This window comes from Conger conger, chromosome 19 (assembly GCF_963514075.1).
Source record: "Conger conger chromosome 19, fConCon1.1, whole genome shotgun sequence".
NCBI classification, from domain to species: Eukaryota; Metazoa; Chordata; class Actinopteri; order Anguilliformes; family Congridae; genus Conger; species Conger conger.
In genome coordinates, this window is record NC_083778.1 from 11019394 (window position 1) to 11046427 (window position 27034).

Genomic DNA, 27034 nt, shown 5'->3' on the forward strand with positions numbered 1-27034 from the left:
TTTCAGACAGCCTTGATCAAGTTTTTATGTAAAAAGCAGTCAATTGCTTACAGTAATATGCTACTTTTCTTTAATTAAATACAAAAATGTCTCTGTAAAATTACATCTTTTGGAAAATGAATATTTGGAAATCTCAAATGTATTCTTTTATACTAACACACACACAAAAAATAAACATATATATAATAAAGTCTAGGGTGCCTAAGACTTCTGCACAGTACTGTATATATTATGAAGTTTGTTCCCTTCATCGTCTTTGTGAGGAGTTTGTCGTGATGGCTCCCATGTTTTCAGCCCAACAGTCCACCAGGTGTGATACTGTCCAGACAGAGGTGTGCCGTGTGCTGATTGGCTCAGACACATGTGTGGTCCCTTTTTACTGAAGCAACAGTTCTCAACAATGTCTCACATGCATTACGAGTTATATTATTATTCTTTGTTAAGCGATTCTTTTTTGTTCACACTCATTGTATGACCGTAGTCATACTTAACAACAAGCACAACTTGCACTGAGTAAATCCCTGCACTGTTTACTGTTTACTTTGTACTTTTGCACTACCACCATTGCACACAATCTACCATAGCACCTTATCATGGTCAATATATCACAGGGCCAGTCCCTACTAGGCCTTTGTAATCACTTCACATGCTCTTTACTTCTTACTTTTCTGTGAGTGATTTTGATCTTTATGTGTGTGAGATATGTGTGTATATGTGTGTATGTACAAGCTACTGGATGCCCAAAATTTCCCTTGGGATGAATAAAGTATCTATCTATCTATCTATCTAATCACATGACTAAATGGATGCTCAATACTTAGCAGACAGGATTACTGTTGAGGTGGTCCATTTTCAAAACTGTGCACTTACCTACATAAAGAATGAATAGTCTAATAGTTGAAAGACCTTTAACTTAAAATAAGTAAACAAGACAAGTACTGACAAGTACTGATGTAGCGATGCCACCCAACCAACCCGTCTTGCTTAACTTGCAGAAAGACGGACTAGAATGCACTCTCAGTGCGCCGGGCACAGAGGTAAGATAATCCTGGCTAAAGAAAGTGGCACAGCCAGGCTGAAAGAGCAGGGCATGGGGACAGGACAGCTGGGCCGGTGTGCAGGCCGTCTAGCCACGCCGCGAAATGGCCGCCAAAAATAAAGTGATTTGTTCGAAAAGGTTAAGTTGGCCTGCTAGCCGCCCCCCCTCCAGCCTCATTATAGACACGGACAGACAGTCAGCAAAAAGGGCAGGTGGAAAATAGTCTTCTTTTTTAAAACTATCAGCGCGACCCCACCCCCCCCCCCCGACACACACACACACACACACACTCTCTCTCACCTCTGCATGGGGAGTTTGTGGAAGAGTGGTTCTGAGAATCAGGAGGCTGGCATTAACAGAGTGAACTGGGCCAGGGCTCAGGGTGGGGGGAGGGGGGCGGGAGGAATGCAGCGGAGGCGGGGGGGGGAGTGGATGTCCCGGCTGGTCCGGTCGCCGGCCAGTCACGGCTCCTACGACCTCTCACCTATGACCTCTGACCCCAACGAGCAATCAGTGCTGCAGCCATATCAGTGGCTTCTAGGAGGATGAAACCAAAAGCCAACACCGCAATGCCACAACACAACAAAGGCACACTGCCTGGGAAGCTGACTACCAAACCGGAGTAGTTGCCACAGAAACCAAGCTGCAGAGTTTTCATGTTCACACAGGGAATAGCAGCGAACCAAATGCACGCAGGGAAATACATTTCCCAGAATTCTCTGGCAGAAATGTCATCATCCATTACACCCACAGAGTACATTAATGGCACTTGGCAGACGCTCTTATCCAGAGCGACGTACAGTTGATTAGACTAAGCAGGAGACGATCCTCCCCTGGAGCAATGCAGGGTTAAGGGCCTTGCTCATGGACCCAACGGCTGTGCGGATCTTATTGTGGCTACACCGGGATTAGAACCACCGACCTTGCGTGTCCCAGTCCTTTACCATAACCACTACGCTACAGGCCACCCCAGGTACGCTACAGAGCTCTTAGTGCTGGGCTAGGATGCAGATAACCTGCATGTTTGACGAGTTGATTCACACACCGTCCCCACCCCTGCTGCCCAAAGACCCCGGCCTCGTGAGGTCGGCCTGTGTGGCGAGGCCCAGCTTCCCGCCCCGGATCGGTGGGGAGTGATGCGCCGTGGCGTAGCGCCCAGCAGGGGGAGCCTCTCCATCAGCGGCTGGGATGAATCCCATTCATTCTGACCACAACCCTCAGCCTTCGCGCTCACACACACACAGAGAAAGGACGGGCCCAGATTGCACCACAGCGAGGCTGAGCTGGACTCCGTCTCAATCCATCCCGTCAATTACAGTCTGGATCAAAGTGAGCGGAAATTACATTACATACAAATATATATATATTTTAAATACTACTTGTATGCCATTGACAAATGTGTTATTCACTTGTTTGTTTGTTTCATGGCCCATTAGCGCGATAGAATAAGGAGACTGTAGCCACGTAGGAAAGGATATGCTAAATATGAGCAGCGTGTTAAATTAATAACTTGAATTAGTCTGGGCCCAGATTTACCAGTCAGAAACCTTCCTCCCCAGCAGTGATTACCAGCGTCTGAAACGCGCTCGCTCACGGAATGAGTTACGCTGCCGTCCGATTATCCAGCCTCGACGTGGCGGGCCTTGGAACGCCGGAATGCTCCGGAACGGAGCGGAACGTCGTTCCGGCGGTACCGACGTTCCGGGGGGAAAACGAAGCAACTTTTCCCGGGGAAGATGAAACTTTCTTAAGCCGTGTAAACTGTAAGCAGTGAGTGTGATTGTGCCTTAGTAACAGAGGCCAGAGGAAGGCATGAGAGACGTATGTTCCGTTTGCATGGGAGTGCAAAGAGGCCGTCAGCTGGCTTTGGCCTGCTACAAACGTGCAGAAAAACCGTCGGATCTATCGTGTGGAATCACTTTGTGAACACCCGATGTTATTTCTAGCCTCCGTGTTACTGGAAGCATCATGCAACCTAATGAGATTACTTTCTGTGGGCTGTTCCTAGAGAGGACTGCAGTCCCTGGGAATATGTGTGTGTGTGTGTGTGTGTGTGTGTGTGCGCGCGTGCGTGTGTGTGTATGAGTGTGCGTGTGTATACGCGTGCCTGTGTGTACGTATACATGTGCCTGTGTGTGAGTGTGCATGCATGGATGTATGTGTGTGTGTGCATGTATATACATGCCTGTGTGTGTATGTGGGCGTGTGTGTGTGTGCGTGTGTGTGTGCGTGCGTGCGTGCGTGCGTGTGTACGTGCCTGTGTGTGTGTATGTATATATGTGTCTCTGTGCGCGTGTGCGTGCATGCATGTATGTGTGTGCGCGTGCGTGTGTGCGTGTGCCTGTGTGTGTGCATGTATATACATGCCTGTGTGTGTCTGTGTGCGTGTGTTTATATATGCGTATGCATTACATGAAAGGCGAGACACAGCTACGGATAAGGCTGCTGCATTGTGGGATTGGCAGCAGGCCTTTGTCAGCACAGGGAGGTCGGAGGGATTAGGAGTGCGACCCCCTGTGAAAGTGGTTTCAGAGCGACGTGTCAGGGGCCAGTCTGGCCCTGCCAACCCCAGCCTCTGCAGAGGAGGGTGGGAACAGAGTCGCGCATTCTCCCGGAGACTCAGAACAGCACGCGAGTCAGCAGCACTCAAACAATCTCTCAGGAGTGCGACGTCCCCCCCAGAATAATGCGCCCTCCTGCTTAAACCAACGCAACCGTAAGTGCTCACAGTATTGATCTCCTCGGCTTTCGGGTCCAGCTCCATTACACACGCCGCTGTATTAGGTGTGCATTTGTCTGGGCAGGACTGATATTTTTCATCCGTCTCATTAGTTATTAATCTGCGTATTAGCACGGGGTGTCTCTTCAAGGTTCATACCGTCGTGCGCCTGTTTTTCGAACCGTGCCCGATCCGACAGTCTGCGGCGCAGGAGCCTGACTCGTATTTAAGAGAAACGGCAAATGAATTCTCCCGAGCGGTCAGCTCGTATCTCCTGAAGCTAATGGCTGAAGCATGCAGCCGGGTTGGTCCAGTAAGAATATCCGCCACGAAAACTCACAGCGGGGATTCTCAAACCTGGCCCCTCCGATCCAAATCCGGCCCTGGTTTTCTTTCCGTCCGTTTAAGTAACTGAACGATTCGCGTTTAAGGCCGTCTTCACACCTCCCAGGTAAAGGGAGGGTGGGAAAACTCAGCAGTTCTTGGCCCCAGAGGACCGTGAGTTCAGGAATAGGGTTTCTCGGTGTCGCCATTTTGTTTTGACCTGTCACGTTTCTGTGCGACAGCATTTGGCCTTCACCTTGCTGTCATCCGACACGACCCCTTCTTGCTCTCACAGTGATCCGTATGAAACCAGCTTACACCCTTGGCTTGTGGCCAGAGACACTTGTGTTAACGGTGGGACTGACAAAAATACCCAATATCCAAAAATACACAGCAGCCCCGTACTTTAAACTGCCCTCTACACCAGCCTACAGAACAGCACACCAGAATTATATGGTAATACATGCAAGTGTTATTTATTTTACTAATTCATTACAATATTTATTTTTTCATTCTGTTGTCATTATCCCTTTTGTTTTTTATTCCTTGCTTTCTTCCCCAGCATAAATGTTCCTGCATATAAAAATAACTATGTATAAACACAAGAACACTGCAATTCTGACAGCAATGAAGACACAATAATGTCCACAGAAAAAAAAGAATAGCAAACACTCAGCTGTTCACTTTGTGATACAGATATGGAAGAGATGCAGTCCTGTAAGTGTATTTTACCATTAATATCTTCTGCTCGAGGAAAAAACCCTCAACAGCTGCCATGCGGGGTTCAAACTGTAATTTCGTTGCTCTGTGCAATGACAATAAAGCTATTCTATTCTATTCTATTCTAAACAGAAGGCTCCTTTTAGCAAATTTCACATTTTAAACCTCAGTGAATGGACAACGCATCTGGCTTCACAGTATTTGCCTTTTTAGAACCATCACTTTGGTGCAAGGCGTTTTGTTTGTCTTTTCTACCAGGTTTTTTCATTCGATGGAGCACGATTTCTCGCTTTGCCCAAGACGCCACTAGCTCACTCGGCGTCTCCTAATTTGTTTCTCATACTGTGAGCAAAATTATTATCTGAGGTGTGTCCAAAAAGCGCCTACGTGGAGTTAATTGCCTCAGTTCATGTCAAAGTTTAAACATAAGTAGTCTAAACTCATCACTCATTGTTGCGTTTCGGTTTATTACACTCGGTGGATGTCGTTGGACACCATTCTACACCAACTGGGCTACAGCAAACTGCAGACTTCTAATCTCGGTCCTTATGGGCCTTCGGGGTGCAGTGGACCCATCGTCATTAGCACTGCCTGGGTGTGAGTCGTCTCTAAACGCCCTCAGGTGCATACGCGCCTAACTGATGCGCATAGGTTGGAAACGTGTAATGAGGCGATTTGCCGTCTGCTTGCTTGTTATTGTCGAGGCGCAGGCACAGTTACACGCGCCGTAATTAGCCTTCTGGGGCCGCGGATTCAGAAGAGAGCAGCGGGGATCACCGGATGATGCGAAATGTTCTTTTTATTTTTAACATTAGAGGCGGTTTTTTACTTTGCTTTCAGCGCAGAGGAAATCTTGGGATTGCCCGATATGATTATGAACTCACGGAAAAGTACAGTAAGTGCTCGACTGGGCCAGTTCGACTTGCTCTAATTAGGCTGCTCTCGGCTGGCCGATTTAGACCATTGTTGTGATTTTCCAAACGTATTTTCCTCTGTTATTTTTCAGATAACAACCGGAGTTTCGCATTGAAAACGTCTGGGATATTTCTCGTCAGGGTGCAGAACTCCGCAGGCCCTGCTATCAAACGGTAGGTTACACGGACTGTGCTAAGAAAATTATATCCTTAAATCACTGTCAGAGATCGGTAAACTTCAGTAATCTTGTGCATTGCCTGGAGAGACGCGGGATGTTACTCTGTATACTGTAGCGCGTCTTTCTGACAGTTTTCTCCATACAAAATTTAATTGGATTGATTTGAAGATTGCAACTAGAACCAACAATAACACTGTACCGAATGAACGAGCGTGCTTCTAAGTGGCCATATGCCCCCGGACCTCCGTCAGATTGCCTACATGCGTAAAGCGGTTGCCGGTGGAAACACGAACAAGAGACGGGGGGGAAACGGACGTTTGTGTCTGCTCAGATGGTCTTCGAGTCATCGCTCAAAGATCAGACGTCTCCACCGAGACTTGGGTGAGAAAAGATTCGCTGACAGGCGAGGGGGCAGGTCCCGCGTCGCTCCAGGGGGTGTTTGCGGATCGCCGTAGGCCGGCATACCGAACAGAGAGGCCCTGGAGTGTTGGGTAAACAGGCAAGAGCCTCGGGTGTTCCAGCATCAGAAAAAGAAGCGCTCTTCACTGTGCTCATCGCACGAGAGGACTGCGTGTCTCCGTTTCACACCTACTGACGCGCAGACAGGCCGGACACACACGCTGACATCACCAACGCGTCCCAGTTCGCCCGTTTCCGTCGTCACAGCCTCATCGTCACACCTCCCAAAACCACAAATCTGACCCACCGCCTGGAGTCCGTCACATGGCACCTGCTACAGTAATTAGTTTCACTAAACTTCTTGGGACGGTGTTTTCAGCGTTAAAAAGTGGGTCTGAGTTCCTCACAAGCTAGCATTTTAAAATCTAGAATAGGCAAGGGAAAAAAAGTTCCGTTACTGCCTCCAGAATCTACAATCCAGCATACTAGTATTTTAACAATGTAAAAATGGAAAATCTCATAAAGTTTATATATCCCACATCCACAGGCTTACAGTGTTTAAATGCAGAATAATACAGAGAAGGGTTGCTCAATCTTACCCAGAAAGGGCCGGTGTGTGTGCAGGCTTTTGTTCAAACCAAGCAGCTACACACCTGATTCTACTAATCAAGGTCCTTAGCAACGACCCTAACGGTTGATTAGTAGAATGACGTGAGTTAGTGTCTGCTTGGAATAAAAGCCTGCACACACACCGGCCCTTTCTGGGAAGCATCCCTGGTATACGGTAGAGCAGGGGTGTTCAATCTTACCCAGAAAGGGCCGGTGTGTGTGCAGGTTGTTGTTTTAGCACAGGACTAAGACAGCTGATTCTACTCATCAAGGTCTTGATTAAAGACCACGATTAGTTCATTAGTATAATCAGGTGTGTTACTGCTGGGTTAAAACAAAAAACTTGCACCCACGGCGGCCCTTTTAGGATAAGATTGGACACCTCTGCTGTAAAGAATGGTTTCTGAGGCAAAATTTGCTTTAGAGTGCAATTCCACCAAATGGCCACACGATGTCAGCGAAAGACCCACGTGTGATGAGTGGTAAGGGTGAAGGCAGAGCGAAACCGTCAGTGGTTGGGTTCTTGGCCTAGGAACAAATAATAGGTTCATTAGTATCTGTTAGAAGTTCAGATTCTCCGACAGCTACCTTTTTGGCTCTATTTTCTGCAATACAATGCTAACATCTTCAATTGACCATGAAACCAGCATCACAAGTCCTGTAAAATCTTCCTCACAAAGTAAAGGACCCATTAAGTCTTAATTATCCATGATAAACAGCTCTTTGTCTTTTCCTTTATAGATATAGAGATAATTGTGCATTTTGTTTACATTTGTTATAATTCATTATTATTATTATTATTATTATTATTATTATTATATCAAATTAAAAGTAATGAGGGGGGACGTGGCCTGTGTACTTATTGTTGTAATCAAAACACCAAACAGAATAAGAGTAACTGATTTATTATTCATTAACAATGTGAGAAAAACGCCTCACATTTGTAACAGGCTAGTTGGTGCACACACAGATTTTGGTCGGCTCTCTCTTATGGTTCGGCTTGTCTGGTTCATCATTACATAATTTACAGTCACACTGTATGGGCTTATTTTAAGTGTCTACAGGTTTTTCCGCGTCTGCTTGGCATCTCGAGCTGCGAGAACACGAACGCCCCCGTTTGCTTCAAAAACCAGGCGTCCATTGGCACGGTGTGTACACTGGACTGCGAACGCGGAACACAGTACTTCATGTACAGAGAAATAATGGGTGGGTTGTCCCTTCGCACGGGACAAATGATACCTCGACGATAAATCCCTCCCGCAGCCGCGCAGCGCGTCGCGAGTTTAGTCTAGCTTGGCAACAGAGCCAACCACGCTCCCCGTCCATTATTCACGGAGGGGGAGAGAGAGAGTTTAGACGAGAGCTAAAGAAAGATAAGGAATCCTACACCCCCGGGCTGGGAATGCTTGACCATGCATGTTGAGTGTGTGCGAGACAAAACGACGTTAAATGCTCGAATGCTGCGACTGCTGAGGGCGCGGAGTTATATTGACGATTATTGCGGGCCTACGGATTTCTGACCACAGAAGGGCTTTTCGTTTGTTTCACGCCGTCTCCAAGCGATGGTAGTAGACTATCGGGGTGGCGTTGGTGGAAGTGGTCCCCGCATTTACGGCACAGGTTGAGAATGAAAGTCTGGATGTAGCTGATTGGAGTAACAAGAGTTGGTGATCAGAGTGTGGAGAGGGAGGAGGGGAGATTGTGAAGTGGGCTTTCTATGTGTGACTCTCAAGCGGCCATGTTAACCAAGAAACCCTGCGCTGCCGTCTACCCAACTGGTAAGAAACCGAGAGGCAGGGGCAACGCAGAAGCTTCTGAATGCATTTTTCTAACCTGGTCAATCTTTCTATTCTACTATATACTTGGAGGTGCTGGCTAGCTACACAAGCTACTTATCTGGACTTTTACTCTTTATCGTACCTGCAGCGTCGGTTTGTCAATCCACTATCTTTCCTTCTAGCAAGGGGCTTACTGTATACTGTTGAAAACTAGGATTTTGGTGTGAGGTCCTACCTTGCGAGATAGTCGTGTATGGGGTGTTTGTATAATTTCCCCCGTGTGCGCAAAAGTCGCTTATTCCATAGAGATGTGGGTGCAGTGACCTGAAATGTTCTGTAAACCAGATGACAGCTCTATGTTGCAAGATCGATTTGAATTAAAGGCGTTTCGGTGTAAAACTACCGGTCGTTGGAAAGGTAACCTGAGTTTACGCGAGTGGAAATCTTATTTCAGTGTCGTTCGATTTAGCAAACTGTAATTTTTAAGATGGCTTAGCTGAACATAGAACCCTGTTCATTCGATTAGTCCGTCAACTCTTACAAATTAATTGCAGGAGGAGGATTGGAGATAGTATTGCCGTTACTAATTTACGAGGATTTATACCGAAAACAACCCCGGTGCGTGTCTAAGAACACGACTATTATGTGATACTAATATAATGTTGACTATGTTGCAAGCTTATCCATGAACACCAACAGTGAACCGTAAATATTATTCGTTAGCATGTCAACAGAATAGGCTAACTGGATTTGTTGATCTTTTCATAGGCAAGGGGGGTGAGGTGGTCTGCCAGCTACAGTCTTCCCCCGGAACTGGAATCGGGGGTCTTCGGGCCGGAGCAGGGACCGACCCGACATCACCCGTCACCTTGCCACCCCTCAGAAACACCAACACACTAACGGTATGAAGTCCACCAAAACCCTGTATCGTTACTAGCAAGGGTTGCACACATTTTACGATGTGTTCCCCATCTTTTAAAAGCTGTCGCATAAAGCCTGATTACATGTCTGAATTTCAAAGCAGCACCAAAGGGGGGTGACATGCGAATTTTTGATTCAGTATACAGTAAGCTAGCTAACTGTAGTCGTTACTGTATCGCCACGTAATTACATTATATTTTATTTAGCAGACGCTTTTATCCAAAGCGACATGCAAAACGTTACTTAAACGAGTGTACGTGCACAAAGCGATTTCTTTGTTTCGTTGTTACCTAGCTGTCCTTGCTAATAATGTGCTTGGAGACAAATTGTCAGCGCTGTTGTCACGTGAGGCGTATAGATTAGGCTGAAACGCTGTATAGAGGTTAGTGAGCCAGTTACATGCATTGTGAATGTGACCGCGTTCCATTGTTTCCTAAGCAACATGCATCACTGTGTAGCATAAGGATTGTTTTGCTTTATAACGTAGGCTAAACAGCGCCTTTCTGTCATCCACACTATACCGTTCGCTAAACATAATCTTGTCACTCTATCGTCCAGGCTAGTTAGGCTAAATATGCAGTAATCTAGCTACTTGACTTTGGCAACAGAGCGTATCGTGAAGCTCCGTTTCTTCCAATTTTGCTGTAGCTAGAGGTAATTGGCGTGTACAGGAAGTTAGAATTTGGAGTATCTAAAGGGGGATCCACGAAGGATAGGCGGCAGGCCCAGGTTAATGTATTGTGTTGGTAGGTTGACAAGTATGGGGGGATGGGTGGCTAAAACGAGCCCACTGAGCAATGAGCAGCCTAATGCAAGCAGTCCTGCTGGCATTGGCGTTAATAATAATGGCGTATTTGTGGCAAATTAGAGAATAGGAACTGACGTGCATATAATGGTGAACTAGATGGCTATAATGCATCAGTGGTTTATTGCCATGAGTGCTTCTTTATTCAATTTAAGTCAGTGTTAATATAAGAGCTACATATTCCCAATTGCATTTTGCTATACCGCTGTCGACTCACAACATTTTCTTTGCCATTCAATATATTTAGTGTTCGTTTAAATATTCTGTCGGATTTATATTAAATACGCTGATAACCGATGAACGTTAAAACAAATGGATATTAGCTGTATTCATCCCTGCAATCGTACTCTAATTTGTAAAGGAAAGGCTACACATGAACATGAACGTGTTGCAGACGCTTCAATATTTACGCAGAAGGTGTTTACATTTGTCAGGTTGTTCGGTGCGTTTGAACATTAACTGGCACCTCTCATCAAGTCAATAAAGCCAGCCTAGTGTGTGGAAAGGGGAATGCCGTGTGCACGCCAGAACGTAAGCCATTCGAATGAAAATTATGCTCATTTGGGTTACAGCACATAAAACAACCTGGACATCCTCAAGTCAGACACATCCAAATTAAAGTCATTTCCTGCTGTAATTTCTCAAAATCAAGAGTCACTCACAGTATGTTTGAGTGAAGCACTCACTCGGTGGAACTCCTGAAGGGGATCAAGATCAGTTGTTCCTGAGCATTGGAAATCCACCAGCTGATAATGACATCATAGCCCATCACTCATACTGTATAGTATGCACCTACTGCTAATCTCATCAGGGGTCAGGTATCAAGACTACAGGATGGAAACTGTGGGCCTAGCAGTAGATTTTTCTGCATGTTCATTTGTATTGTCTGCCCTTTCTCCTTCCCGGATTTAATTCCTCAGCCTCGTATCCGATAATATTTTTCACTCCCCTTCGCAAGCGGGGGACTTTTCAGGAGGAAGTGAAGTTCCTCAGAATGAAACAAAAGGAAATCACGCAAAGGAAGGATTTGTATTTTGCACAGTCGAGCGTTCAAGCGTGCACGGAAGTATCGAGCTTTAGCGATAAGACGTTCACTTTGTTGACATGCTGTCACTTTGGCATTTCATGAATATTGCGTGGCCTAAGAAATGGGAATCATAACACAGTGTAGTGGTACGGTGGCCTGCTTCCTCATTCCCTCTGAATTGGTCATAATCGTATGACTTAATACCACATGATCAAAAGGGCAGACATAAAAGGGTATAAAAGAGAACCACTATCTGGGAACAGCATTTTTTCCCCGTTTTAATAACATTCCATTCGGAATGATTTCAAGGACACTGGGAGCGTATTCCCGGCTCCGGTGGACGCTTGTGTGCCGTTGCCCGTGAAGACGGGAACACGAGGGGAAAATTCCGGGCCGTTAAAGTGTTTTAAATTTAGGTTCCACAGCGCCCTTCAGCCTCCCGACAAAAGCCCAGCTCTTTTGACCGGAGCATATGTTGGTGGCAAGGTCAGGCCCGGTGGAAAAACCGTGGCTAATTCGGCCTCGCTGCACAGCGGTCACCTTTAGACGCTGCGGCTGGAAAAGACCACGGTCGTGTCTATACACGAGGAGGTGGCCGGTCTCCTCGACCCGTTTCGGTCGTCCCGCGGTCCGTTCCGGCGTCTGTTGCCATGGTGACCGGCTGGGGTACGCTGAAAATGAGTCTTGCCGCCGTTCTCGCGTTAGCCCGGTCGCATCTGTGTTTCTCCGTCCGCATGTCCTCGGTTAACCTCTTCCGGATTGTTCCGAGCGTTACCTTGAGCGCCGCGGGTTGTGCGGCTGCTAAGCGAGTCGGGGAGGGTAACCGTGCGTATCCAGGGAAGCCTCGTCCGACCGGTTGTGAGAGTCGGGCTCATTCGCCGCGCGCTGTACCCAGACAGCCACGGGACAAAGCAGCGCAAGGTGTTTTAAGGCGATACATCCCCCCCCCTCCCCCCACCGCGGGGCCCCAGGGAGCAGACCGTCTTTGTTCAGCTCCCGAGGTGTCTTCTCCAGCTGTTCACAAGACAGCCTTCCTTAAACCGCACATCTTTGTGTCACGTTTCAGAAATGGAGTCCGGTCCGAAGGGCTGCCTCTTCCTTTTCCTTCCCGCCAGCGGTTCAGAGACGGCAGCCGATTCCACCCAACGCACAGGCGGGACCGCTTAACGGATAGGGCGCGTGTTTCCATACAATAGGAGGAAGCGTATATTTGTTGATCCTTCGTTGTGTGTTCCTTCTCCATTTTGGATCTTCCCCCTGGCTCGCAGTTTCACATCTTCCACTGTATAAATGCCTCGCTTTTGGAATCCAAAAATCGTAAACGAGCCGCGATGAAGGCGATCCGGGTGTCGTTCGCCGTAATTTTGTGTGCGCGGGGCGACATGCTTGGCGTTGTTGGGCTGGATAGTTTATGACCTTGCTGCTTAAATAGGAGTGGACACACTGTATTGGGGGGGAAGGGGGAGAGGGGGGGTACTGCATTTATGACCAGGACAGAATGGAGCGGGAGCCTCCTCTAAAACCAACCTCAAGCCTTATCCCTCGACGGGGAGGGAGCCATTACTCTCCCATTCCCTTTCGGCTGAGTAAACCGGCTCCAAACACACTTTACAGCGCTCATAACCGCCAGCTCTTTGCGCTGGGCACTAATGCACCGCTTTGGTCCGATACCGCCCCCCCGGCGAAGGTTTAAAACAGATCTGATGTACGAAGTGCCACAAGCTGGCGTAGCAGCGAGGGCGATTAAACCGTAAAAGCCGCGGCGAAGGTTCGCGCTGGCCACTGCTGCAGACCGGCGGAGGTTCAGACCCTCAGTGTTAAGGGACAATGATTGGAATGAGGAAAGGGTCGTAACCGGCGGGCTGAAGAGACAGGATGTCTCGGTGAAAACGAGACGCAGAGGCAATCATCATCATCATCAAGGAAACGCAAGCTTCGAACAGGAAATAGGATGTTCCGGAAAGCAGGAAATGCAAGTTTTGTAATTCTGTAAACAAAAAAAACCTCCTCAACGACCTCCAACTTGCACGAGCATTAAAGCAGAAAGGGTCTTTTCTGAATGTGACTGTAAAACACTCCATACTGTACTGTGTTGCATAACACAAAATGGAGTCAGGCCCATGGGAAACGCATGCCACACATGCCAAGGTCTTTTAGAGCTAACCATTAACGCAGAGCAGAGATGAACATATGGACCTGAAATGCAACAGCAACATGATAAACTCTTTTCTACCCACAAACAGTGTGCTATGGAATGCTATGACTATCGGCATATCGGTCATAGAGACATATCAATATTTCTCTAAAACTCACTGTAAATTTAGTAATCAATTTAGTAGTCAACTAGATTCTGAAAAAGAGAGGCAGTATTTCTTTCTGTTGTCTTCCACAGGGATCAACTAGTGCAGGCAAGAGATTTCAAACCGACATGTACGAATGTGTTATTTTTAATGCTGTTCTGTACACCCTTGTTGGACTCATACACTTATTACAGAGTGGTGATTGGTGCTGATAGGCGCTTGTAAAGCAAGATAAACTATCGGTGCCAATGAACTTTCCCATGCACAGTCCACACGGCCCTGTAGGGCGCTACTACTGGCAAACGACGAGAAGTCTGCAGACATGAGATCACGACAAGAATTTGAACCGCAGCATCATAACTGTAACTGTATTCGTGTCATTCCCAGCCAAGTACTAAACACACCAGCAATAAGTAAGAGCAGACACCCTTTTAGACGCGGTGATTTACAACCGATTTATTGTCTACGGTCCAGAATGACAGGCCTTAAAAACGCGGTGAAGTATTACGAGAGTGAACGTACAATTAATTTTTATTGGGGTGATATCGCCCGTCGTGCGCATAGTTTGCGTTTTTTCTGCAGCAGATCGTTGGAAAGACTTCTAACGGCAGTTCCTCTTCCTCTCTCTCCAGGCCGGAGGCAACAAGCACACGATGACGGAGCACCTCCACACGGGCAGCCACCAGCAGATCCACGTGCAGCAGCTGTTCGAGGAGAACAGCAACAAGCGGACGGTGCTGACCACGCAGCCCAACGGGCTGACCCCCGTGGGCCGGGCGGGGGCCCCGCTCCCCGAGAGGCCCCAGGAGAGCCGGCAGGGCAGCTCGGCCTCGCTCAAGTCCTCTGAGGGCAAGCCCAAGGCCTTCCCCATGGCGCCCGAGCAGGCCATGAAGCAGTACATGTCCAAGCTGACGGCGTACGAGCACCACGAGATCTTCAACTACCCCGAGGTCTACTTCGCCGGGCCCAACGCCAAGAAGCGGCCCGGCGTCTTGGGCGGCTCCAACAACGGCGGCTACGACGACGACCAGGGCTCCTACGTGCACGTGCCCCACGACCACGTCGCCTACCGCTACGAGGTGCTCAAGGTCATCGGCAAGGGCAGCTTCGGCCAGGTGGTGAAGGCCTACGACCACAAGACCCACCAGCACGTGGCGCTCAAGATGGTGCGCAACGAGAAGCGCTTCCACCGGCAGGCGGCCGAGGAGATCCGCATCCTGGAGCACCTGCGCAAGCAGGACAAGGACTCGGCCATGAACGTCATCCACATGCTGGAGAGCTTCACCTTCCGGAGCCACATCTGCATGACCTTCGAGCTGCTCAGCATGAACCTCTACGAGCTCATCAAGAAGAACAAGTTCCAGGGCTTCAGCCTGCCGCTGGTGCGCAAGTTCGCCCACTCCATCCTCCAGTGCCTGGAATCGCTGCACAAGAACCGCATCATCCACTGCGACCTGAAGCCCGAGAACATCCTGCTGAAGCAGCAGGGCCGCAGCGGCATCAAGGTCATCGACTTCGGCTCCAGCTGCTACGAGCACCAGCGCGTCTACACCTACATCCAGTCGCGCTTCTACCGGGCGCCCGAGGTGATCCTGGGGGCCCGCTACGGCATGCCCATCGACATGTGGAGCCTGGGCTGCATCCTGGCGGAGCTCCTGACCGGCTACCCGCTCCTCCCGGGCGAGGACGAGGGCGACCAGCTGGCCTGCGTGGTGGAGCTGCTGGGCATGCCGTCGCAGAAGCTCCTGGACGCGTCCAAACGGGCCAAGAACTTCGTCAGCTCCAAGGGCTACCCCCGCTACTGCACCGTCACCACGCTGCCCGACGGCTCGGCGGCGCTGACCGGGGGCCGTTCCCGCCGGGGGAAGCTCCGGGGCCCGCCGGGCAGCAAGGAGTGGGTGACGGCCCTCAAGGGCTGCGACGACCCCCTCTTCCTGGACTTCCTCAAGCAGTGCCTGGAGTGGGACCCCGCCCTGCGCATGACGCCCAGCCAGGCCCTGCGGCACCCCTGGCTGCGGAGGAGGCTGCCCAAGCCCCCGGCCGCCGACAAGGGCTCCGTCAAGCGCGTGGCGGACGGCTCCGGCGCCGTCACGTCCATTTCCAAGTTACCTCCGACCGGATCGGCCTCCAAGCTGAGGACTAATTTGGCGCAGATGACGGACGCCAACGGGAATATCCAGCAAAGGACAGTGTTGCCAAAATTAGTCAGTTGAACTCGGGATGCGTGTTCTGTTCCGGTAATTTATTTATTGTTTTTAGAAGGCTGAATGAAATAGGATTCACTGACCCCCCCCCCCCCCCCCCAATACCTGAGCATTACTGAAGTTAAGCGTGAAGGATTTTGGTTTTTTCTGTAATACATAATCACTACATTATGTTTTTTTGGCTTTGTAGCACCTTTGAAAATATTTTCAAACTAATTTCTACATAGAAATGGCAGAATAAGGGAACTATGCTTTTAGGTTGTCCGACTGTATGCAATTTTGCAGGTTACCAACATTCATGCGGTTTGGCACAATACATTATGAAGCCCTTGCAGAATTAAGACCGCCAGGTTGTTTGAAAGCATAGATGGAGTGGCTGGCCACAATAGGACGATCTTGGTGTCTGTGGTTTAAAGGAACTGAGAGCTTTTATCTTTGCATATCCTGTGAATGGTGTCATGTCAACGAGGTGAAAATGGGTTCTGAATACCACTTATTGAGCTTGTGCGAAACCGTCGTGTTGTTTTATAGCCGCCTGTTACGAAATATTCTTGTGCCTCGTTGACATTAATTACGTGACGACGGCATTTAGTGTGTGGAAGAGAATTGCCTCTCTTACAATGGGGGAAGAGACATTGGATGAAAAAGCCTGGGCTGGCATCAGAAGTTATCAAAGAAAGGGAAAAAGAGAAACATGCAAATGAAAAAGTATGTTTACATAAACAGACAAGGTATGTGCCTAAAACTTTCACATTCCTTATGAAAACAAATGGAAGGGAAAGTGTACAAGCCTACCTGATTTCTACAGGCTGTCTGTGGCATTAAGTAAGGATGGAATTGTGGTGGGCTACAGGGCAGATATTTATAGTATTTATATATATATATACATAGAGTTTTGTAGTTACCTTTTCCTGATTGCCGTTTCCTTGCAGAGCCGTTTAAGACACAAACGTGCCGTTAGAAGGAAATGAAACACTTTGGTGCTTTACCTTTTTTTTAAAAAAAAGAAGGTTTTTACATTATTTTACAGAAGTATGGAACGGAATAGTTTTGAACGCTGCTCCCGTTTTAGTGGCTTACGAGCAAATGCAATATATCCACACTTCAAGCATCCTGGAGTTGGATCCTGTGATGTAAGGATATTTTTTGCTGAGAGGGAGTTGACGTGAAAGGCATGCTAAGGTGTGGTGGACATGCAGACAGGAGATCTGTTCGCTGCAGAAACTTGAATTTGAGTTTGTTTGGAGTTTCGCCGTGTTTGCATCAAAGTAGACGTAAAGCTCGGAGATGATGAGGTCGATTTGCCTCCGCTTGTTGCTGAATGAAACACAAGTCATTTCACCTGTTGACTGTAGCACAAGCTGGATATCTTGCATTTAACATTTTATATAGCAATACAGTTACGTGGGCTTGTAAGTATTTGGGCAAGTTAAGTTAACACTTAAGAGCATGTTCCCTTGGATGGCCAAAAGATCTTTTCAGGTATTGTCAATGAAATTGCTATATTGGCACCCCAAATTCTTTTACACATCTTCTTTTTTTTTTTTTTTAAGCCAAAACGTGTATAAAAGAATGAATTAGTCAATGCATTCATTGTATCCTGAACAGTAGTTCACAAAGACACAGCATCTTCTCTTCTCCTCCAAGGTACCCGGCCGGGGTTTTTTGTAGCATTTTTGACACCTTTTTAAAAAAAAGAAAGAAAAGAAAATGATAATCTGACTTGTTTTTAAAGCTTTGTAGTAAAAAAATGTATTAATTTATTTCCTATAAATGATTCTCAGAAGAAGAGCTAATATAAAGACTTACACTACGACACGGGGACGGTCGGACACCCGAGCGTTTTGTGTCCGTAACCACGGGGAGTATGGTGTGGGCAGAGTGTGCTCTGCAGCTGTGGGGCTCTTCTATTATTCAGAAGGAGAAGGGCTCTTTGGAGTCACACTCCCCCCGATCGCTGGGGAGACACCTGTGAGTGGGGTGAGCGATCATCACTGGGGCAGGACAGGGCTGTGGGGACCCCACCCCGTCTCCTTGCCGGGCCAGTGTTGCACATGCTACTCAGTGGCGCCGCCCTGCTGGCCTTAGCCCCCGCCACCCCCCCCCCCCCCAACAAAAAAAAAAAAAAAAAAAAAAACAAATAAATGAAAACGTTGCAGAGCGTAACGCACACGTACTGAGGTACAGTAGACTTATCCGTGTGGGCTTTTTAAATCGTCGCTGTTATTTCGTATCTGTAGTCCTGAGGAGGAATTGTGCCCTTAGGTTTAAAAAACGACGTGCCTTCGGTTATCAACGCCATTCTTTTCCTACGTTACAGTAACGCGCCCCCCCCCCCCCCCAGAGGTGTTCCTCGTACCGCAGAAACGGCACGGGAGGGAGAAGCAGCCAGACTGCTGGGATCTTTCCCCCCCCCCCCCCCCGATGACAGAAACTGCAGGCTGGGTAACCGATGTCAGGGGGGGGGGGGGGGGTAGCACTACCATCACTAGGGCTACGGTAAATAAACACAACAAAGTTGGCAACAATGACTTTTTTTTTTTTCACAGGGTGTAAAGTGACTTTGTCACTGCAATATTTATCGTCTTAACAACAAACGATTTAAAGAGGTAACATTTCCTTCGCTTCACGACTAGAACAAGGAAAAACAAAAAAAACAAAACACTTTTTAAGATTTTACCTCATAGACTGTTCCGATATATTCTTATTGTGATAGAAAACAGAAAAAAAAAAAACCCAGGGCATTTGGTCTGTACCAAAGTGCATTCCTTTCTATGGTTTTTAGTTTTTTTTTGGCGATGAGGAAAAGTAGCCAATGAGAATTTTAACTTTCAAGCTTGAGAGAGGCGCACCCACGCCTCCGGGGTCATTCTCGGAGAACGGTCGTCTTTGATCGAAAAAAACGAGAACAAAAGGGCCTCAAGGCCTTCTCAGCCGGGCCCCGCGGACTCTATGACACTACCTGGAAGAGTCTGTGAACAACGCGGCGCGACGCCGCTCGGTCTCTTCAGCGCGGTGTTCTGTCGCTCGCTCGTCCACAGGGAATCCAGACTTCGCCCACTGTACAAAAAACTTTAAAAAAAAACACGGTAGCAAAGCTGTGGTAGAAGCGAGAATCCGGTAAACGTTTACCGTTTTTTCGAAAGCTTGTACCTTTTCACTACTTCTAGTCGGATCGTTGGGCCTGAATCCCGAGCGCGGCTGTCCGCCGGCTACGCGGCTGAACGCTCGGGGCCTTGTTTTCTTTTTATTTTTTAAAAAGAAACTATTTTACAGAGTTTAAAAAAAAAACGTTAAAAAAAACGTTAAAAAAAAAAACAAAACAAAACGACGCTTGTATTCTGCCACAATGAAGTGTACTGTACAGACGTGAAATTGAATATGGGTTTAATGTGGATGTGTACATATGTATGTAATGTTTATTTCCTGGGTGAAATTTGCGGAAACGCTGCTGATGACACTGCACGGACGCTGTGGCGGGTTGTAACCTTGGCGGCCAGTTTTACCGACACTGTATGTATTGTACAGCTGATGGAAGTATAAACTTTTTTCTAGTGACCATTTGTAAATTTATTGTTGTGGCCAGAAAAATATTAATAATAAAAAAATTTAAAAAAAAAAAAAGGTTTTAATGTCCCCGTCTCTTTACAGACATGCATGGTGTGACTTCTTTTCAGCGAGCTCGGTGCAATACATTGTCTCAGTCCGGGGACTTAAGGGATAATACACAGTTTGTTCACTGTTATACAGAATTTAGCGAGGATTACGCAAGATGTGCCAGACTGCTCTGCTTCTTGGCAGCAGAGTCCTCATGACTGGGGCGCTTCGAGGAATTCAGCTTCAAAGTGCTTTGGTGCGTTCCCGGCCACCCAGAGGACTTTGCGTGTACACGGCATGCGGAATTGGAAAGCGTGCGTCCTTCGATGACCTTGGAGGTTCCCCCTCCACCTGACCCACTCGGGAGGTCCTTCAGAGCGTTCTGTGGCTCAGGACCAATCAGATTTCGGCCTGACTGAAGCCCCATCTGTCACGCTCGAGACCGTTTCATTAGCCGGGCTCCGCGCACGTATCGGGGCAGTTCATTTCATCTCTGATGAGTTCTGCCTGATTGTTGCCTGTTTTGACTTCTGAATCTAATTGGTTGCTTGGTAACTGTTGTGGTGGGGGAAAAAGCACCAATGGGCAAAGGACCAGGAAAATGTACCCTTCAACCAGCGTAAGCTCTCCGGCAAGCAAAGACGAGCCGTTGACGTTCTGAAGACCCAGGCTTGCAATGTTTTGTGTGTGTGTGTGTGGGTGTGTGTGTGTGTGTGTGTGTGTGCGTGGCATCACTCAATGTACACTCAGTGAGCACTTTATTAGGCACACCTGTACACCAGCTTGTTATTGCAAATATTTAATCAGCCAATCATGTGGCAGCAACTACATGTATAAAAGCATGCAGACACGGTCAAGAGGTTCAGTTGTTTTTCAGACCAAATGTCAGAATGGGGAATAAATGTGATTTAAGTTACAAAAAAGAAAAAAGTGCCTAATAAAGGGCGTACTGGGTGTACAGCCTCTGTTCACATTCAAATTAACATGAAGGTATACAGTCTTAAATAATATCCCCCAGGTCTGAACCATTAATTCATTATCACCTACGTAAAAGCTTTGGCTCCCTAGAGAATGACATATGACCCAAGTGAAGGGGTCAATGCACTGAACAATGACACAGCATGACATTGAAGTATCACCGTATGAACTGAAGGGGTTTACACTGATGTGACATCACTTCATCACAAGTCTACAGTTTCCCTTTGCGAATAGATCAGGGAAAACGTCGTTCTCACACTTACCCCTCAATAAATGTCAACTTTCGTTTGCTCTGGGGCATCCGAGGAGAGGCCAACTCACACAGCACTGAGCCGGGTTGCACCGGGGATTACAATCATCAGGAGCGCTGCAACTGAGCCCTTAAAGTCTTTTAATCCGGCCCTTTAAAATACCTAAAATGTAGGAAAAGTACGTACATTTTTAAACATTAATTCTTTGAAATATGATTGGTTGTACCATTCTTAGCCAGTATTATATAATAGGGCCTCTTGCTGAGTTGTCTTGAATCACCACCACCAGCGGCAACTGGAACCCCACCTACGCAAGATGGAAACTTGTTAGAAGTCGTAACCCGACCAGTGGCTTTTTAGCAAACCCCCCCCCCCCCTCCCCGTGGTATGTGGTGCGGGATTATCTCACTCCAGTGTGTCTCGCGTTACCGTTCGGTTACGAGCCACAGGGACACACCCTGCTGTAATCCAAATCTCAGCAATTAAACCGGAGCGGAGCGAAAGATAATCCCGGATGAGCTCATCCGTGCCGGCGGGGTATGCACGGAACGAGAAGTCTGCGGGACGCAACCGATTAAGACCCGAAACGGCATCGGTGTACACTTGACCTTCAAGGCGCGGCTTGGTCGCCCCAGAGCAGGAGAGGCGATACAGGAGATCGGGACAGACAGACAGACAGACAGACAGGGCGTACAAAAGGCCGAGGGTCATCTCCCTGTATCGATAGCTACGGGCCTGAGTCAGCGGGAAACGCTACCTTTAAAATTACACATTCGATCATCGTCAGGAATGCATCACACAACATTGCGATGCTTAACGAGCACTGTATACGGAAAACAAAAAACAGTTAAATCTGCATTTAAAAATAAAAACGTTTAAAAATACTAGATTTTTATTAGTTACAATTCTGTCAGGTTTGTTTTTTTCCCAAAATGGTAGTGTCTGAAGCTAACCTGGACCTCCTCAACATACACCTGGGGCCTGTATCACAAAGTAGTATTACGGACTTAGCTGGATAATTGCGAGAAAAACCCAGAACCCTCCCAAATCTGGAACACGGACCTAAGTAAAAAGAGCTGTTCCGGATTTTACCCAGCGCAGTTACCCAGCAAACGTCATAATCCTGCTTTGATACAGGCCCCAGGTCTATCTGATGTGTCCTCCAACGCCATTAGAGCAGAGGTGCACAACAAGGGCCAATCAATCCGTTTCAGGATTTTGTGCCAACTTCTGCTCGTCATTGCCGAATTAGCGCAATCATATCTTGCTCTGACATTTGTATGAACACCAGCTATAGCCACAGCCTTCAAGTGTATCCTAAAGATTTTACTGTGCTGAAGTACAAGACTGACCCAGCATAGTTCATAGAATTGTCAAAAAGCTAAAACTAAGGTAATTGGTTGGAACGAAAACCTGGACACGGATCGGCCCTCCAGGACCGGAGTTGGGCACCCCTGCTTTCGAGGCTTTTCGATTAGTAAGGGGGGGGGGGGGGGGGGGGGGGCAGGGGGGCTCGTGGGTGGAGATGGGCCTTCGGCACTCTTGCATCACCCTGATGGTCAAGTGCATGATCACGGCAAGCTTGCCTGTCAGATACCATTGGCTGAGTGTGTGAGCGAATGTGACTGGGGGGTTGGGGTGGTTGGGCTGGATGTGTACGTGGGATGGCGGGGTGGGCCATCGCCGGGGAGAATGCAGCCTCAGCGGCCCTGAGGCAGGGTGCGTGCGCCGGCGTCCCCTTGGATCAGACCCGCCCAGCGTTTCATGCCGACGTCTCCGCTCTCAAACCGACAGCACGGCGCACGTTTTTCGGGGGGCCTCCGCGAAACTGTCGTCGATGATTTTCCCCGGCTGGTCGTGACGGGCAGAGGGACGTTGAGCACATGTGACAACCGCTGAGAGGCTAATGCTAATGTCTCCTCCTTGCAAGGGGGGAAGGGGGGAGGGGGAAGACCCCCGGGTGGATATACTGGAAGGAGCTTACTTACATTAAGCAGGCTGGCCATCCCTCCACTGTGCCTGTGGAGTCCTGAAGCGAGATGTAGACCAGGGCCCAGGTTGCTAGCGTGTAGTCACAGTCCACCATCTACGTACGAATGAGAAAACCAAGATAAAGTCTCATTCTGATAACTGCAGACATCCCCCATCATCCCTCTCCTGTCATCGCCCACACTCGCCCGGCTGGGAAAATTACATTCCTCCAGCAGTCTCATTGGCCGAGGGAAGGAAACGCGGTCCAAAAAGCCTTCTGCGAGTAGCGCGGTGCGTCACAGGAGATCGTACGATTAGTTAATTTCCCCTCAGATTACATAACGGCGCATTATGGAGAGGCGCTGCCAAATGGAACGGATAGAGAGGGACTGCTCTGGGAGCTGTTGAGGCATCTGAGCGGAACAGCATCTGCTGTTGTTGTCAGAGGAAATGCCTGACTGATAATGCGTGGACCGTTGCAGCTAATCATTGAATGCGGCGCTAAGCATGCAACTAGTGCTGAGAGATTAGCGTTTTTTGACTTACTACCTTTATTAAAAACAGCTCTAAAACTTTCAATCTATTTTCAATGGTTCCAATGTTGTGAATGCATATTGCAGCAAATCACTTAGATGATCAATTTGGTCATCACTGAGTACTTTATTCGGTAGACCTGTATACCAGCTTGTTAATGAAAAACCAAAAAACATCCTGCAGTTCTGCAGGGAAAAACGCCTCGTTAATGAGAGGTCAGTGGAGAAGGACCAGACTGGTCAAAGCTGACAGGAAGCTGACAGTAACGCAAATTACCACGCATTACAACAGTGGCATACAGAACACACACCGTATCAAGCCTCTTAAGTGGATAGGCTACAGCAGCAGAAGGCCAACAATTCTAAAACATATGTCTACAAACGCCTAATAATATGCTTACTCAGTGTATATCATTTTTTCCTCTTCTTTTTTAATTTATTTGTTAATTTTATCATTTATCTCGCTCATCATATAGCTAGGCTACTCTTGGCTGTGGAAGTTGAGATTTTCTCTTTGGTAGGTAACGTTATTAGGCAGCCATAACTTTCGAAAGCTACCAACAGTGCAACTATTTTCAGTGTTCCGGCACGAGAGACATTAGCAAGTTAGGCTAACTAGCAACGTTGACAAAATCATTCGACCAATTTAGAGAACAATATGACATTCTGCTTATTAAATCTACAACTAAAAAATGAGCACAGCGAACAACACCGTTAATCCAGCGAAATAATTAAAGTAAAATACCGAAGCAATTATTTAAGCACAGATAAAACACCGACATGTCAGTTAATCGCTCAGCACTACAAGCCACTCTTACTAGTTCTCTACCACCACTGAGAAAACACTCGAGTTCAGTCGTTAAAATAAATAAATAGGTTGGCAATAGTGAGATTTCAACTGTTTTGACAGTGATTCTTGACACAGAATATATTCAAATTAAATGGAATTCACTATCGTATGTAATTTTATCTGACGTCCAGACGAGTGGAACACAATCAGCCAAAAAACACAACAGCTCGCGCATCAAGTGGCATTTAAATTAGCTAAGTTAGCTAGGCTAAAGGCGTCTTCGTTATTTGTTTTAAACAATAGTGTAAACGTTCGACATTAATTTGTATCAACTTCCCTGACACTTATTTGTTAAGCTACGCCAGGAACATTGATATATGGACTAACTTATTAGGTAAATAGCCACCTCGGAAGTTTGTTGTAGGGTGACCGTTGATAAACATCACTAGTTTGTTTGGCAACATAAAATGTAAACTAGTTTTCGCTTTCAACGGCCATCCAGTTTCCTATTTTGGTTATAATTCCCAACAAAATTCAGTAAATATATCGTTTTTGGACGTAATTTGTACCGGGTAAATTAAAAGGAAAATTAAAAAACCGTGTTAGCCAGCCGTTCGAAGTGGCGTTTAAAGAGCCGACGGTTCCACCACCTGAAAATCAGATTAACCTTTTGTATGTTGTTTTTAAACTTTACTTACGTGAATAAATTAGAAGATACTATGCTGAAATATTGGGAAGCAATCTTGACTCGTGTCAGTTGAAGGTTTTTTCGTTTAACATTGATTGTCTCCATTGGCAGCAACTGTGAGGTGAGATGGACAGCGTGATGCAAGGTCCTTATCGTCCACCTCCAACATCGATACTCGGAGATAGAGATTCAGCTGTACCAGTTCAGACCAGTTACAGACCGACCAGTCGACAGGTAATATTTTAACTTTACAAACCCATAATTGCACTTCGGAAACGTAGGCCTACCTGGGTTATGTGAATTTAAAATAACAAATTAAAAGTAAAATATTAATATTTCACATTGAAGAAAAGTTCAGAACACAAATTCACAAGTTCATGATCAACTGCATGGTCAGTGTAGCCTACAGTAGTACTAATGGTGCAGAGGTGTGAACACAGACCTCACATAGGGTCACATTTAGGTCCACTTGCCTCCATCACAGGCCTTTTACCTGCAATAACAATAAAGTGCATATACAACCAGTGGCGGCACGGATGGTGCAGTGGGTAGCACTGCCGCCTCACAGCAAGGAGGTCCTGGGTTCGAATCCCCGTCGGGCGGGGCCTCTCTGTGCGGAGTTTGCATGTTCTCCCCGTGTCTGCGTGGGTTTCCTCCGGGTACTCCGGTTTCCTCCCACAGTCCAAAGACATGCATGTTAGGCTGATTGGAGAGTCTAAATTGCCTGTAGGTATGAGTGTATGAGTGTATGAGTGTGTGAGTGAATGGTGTGTGTGTCCTGCGATAGATTGGCGACCTGTCCAGGGAGTATTCCTGCCTTTCGCCCAATGTATGCTGGGCGAAAGGCTCCAGCCCCCCTGCGACCCTGATCAGGATAAGCGGGTTCAGATAATGGATGGATGGATGGATAGATATACAACCAGTACTCAATACTTGTATGTCTTATATCGAAGTGCATCAATGATAATCGCGAGAGGACTGTACCAGTTTATGCATCTAATCCCCGATTTCTGAGAAACACACACCCCCTCTCTGCAACCCAGCTCGGTAGCATCTCAATAGAGCTGAACACGCCACATTGCAATAGCAGCATATTAGCAACCCAGGCTACGACTCCACTGTTATGCAACAACAAAAGTGCAAAAACAAAAAAGGTTGAGTGCTTGGCTGGATTGGAGGAGCACTTGGAATTTGGCACTGTTACAGCATTGTCTGTCTGCTATTCAGAAATAAAAGGAACAAACCATGAGCTAATACTTAATACCATTGCTGTGCCCCGGACCGTGGCGGGGGCAGCGGCATTCTTCAAGAACATGTCAAGTATCCACCCTCCGTTAGGCTCTTCGATTTCGTTAGTTTTTCGATTTGGGTTCCCCTGATCTGCCTCCCAGAGCCCAAAGAGAGACCAAATGAAACCCCAATAACAGACAGAAAGCCTGTGGCTTGTGTTGGGGAATTATACCGGCAACGCACTGCTGAGCGCTTGTAACTCCCCGTGGTCTGAGACGTGTGCAAAGGGCTTTCAGGTATGAAAACGGGTGCGGACGCCATTTTCTGTTCAGCCCCCAGCGAATCAACAGGACTTCAACAGCAACTTCACATAGTTTGTGTGCAAATATTTTTGGTTTAATCCAGTTTGCCTGAAACAGCTGAGGCAGCATTTTACATTTGGAATAAATGTCTTTAATCACAACATTAGCAGGCCCTTGGAGCAATCATTTAACTTGTATTCACTTGTCTATTTGGCCCTCATCTTGGGCCCTTATGTAGAAGCAGGCATATGGTAAAGGGACATTCTAGTCGGGCTTTAGTCACAAGTATCCGTCTGCTACACTCGTTTGTGATTTATGTCTCACCTTTATGTCTCAAACCTCTGTGTTACACACCCAAGGAGAGAGACTCTAAAGTGAGCTGTTGAGCTTTTCTCACACAAAGACAGTGATTCTGTTCTTGTCTGCGGTCAGTAAGGCTGACGAATATCATTCTGCCCGTGGGCCAAGCCATAAAGATGGCACCAGAGCAAGGGCCCTCAATAAGGGCCCTCAGGGGGCCTGTCCTCCAGACGGCATTATGTCATGAGTTCGGCTGGATCTCGGATTTCTAAGTGCTTTAAAACGACGGCGATGGATTTTTGCCTTTATTTGGTTGATACCTGGGTGGGGGTGAGTGTTTACTGGCCACACTATGGATCCAGGATGGGCTGCCCTTACCCCTAAAAGCAATGCCATCCATTATGTGGAAGAAGCTGAAACCCATCCAGATATAGGATACACCTGGAATGCACAGGG

The 27034-nt window shown here is 47.4% G+C and overlaps 1 protein-coding gene across 1 annotated transcript; it reads left to right on the forward strand.

Moving 5' to 3' along the window:
* Positions 1-8195: 8195 nt before the first annotated feature.
* On the forward strand, positions 8196-15947 carry dyrk2 (dual-specificity tyrosine-(Y)-phosphorylation regulated kinase 2). Its single transcript, XM_061229709.1, has 3 exons — positions 8196-8681; positions 9450-9583; positions 14367-15947. The coding sequence occupies exons 1-3, from the start codon at positions 8621-8623 to the stop codon at positions 15945-15947; spliced, it is 1776 nt and encodes a 591-aa protein (XP_061085693.1). The 5' UTR covers positions 8196-8620.
* Positions 15948-27034: the final 11087 nt, after the last annotated feature.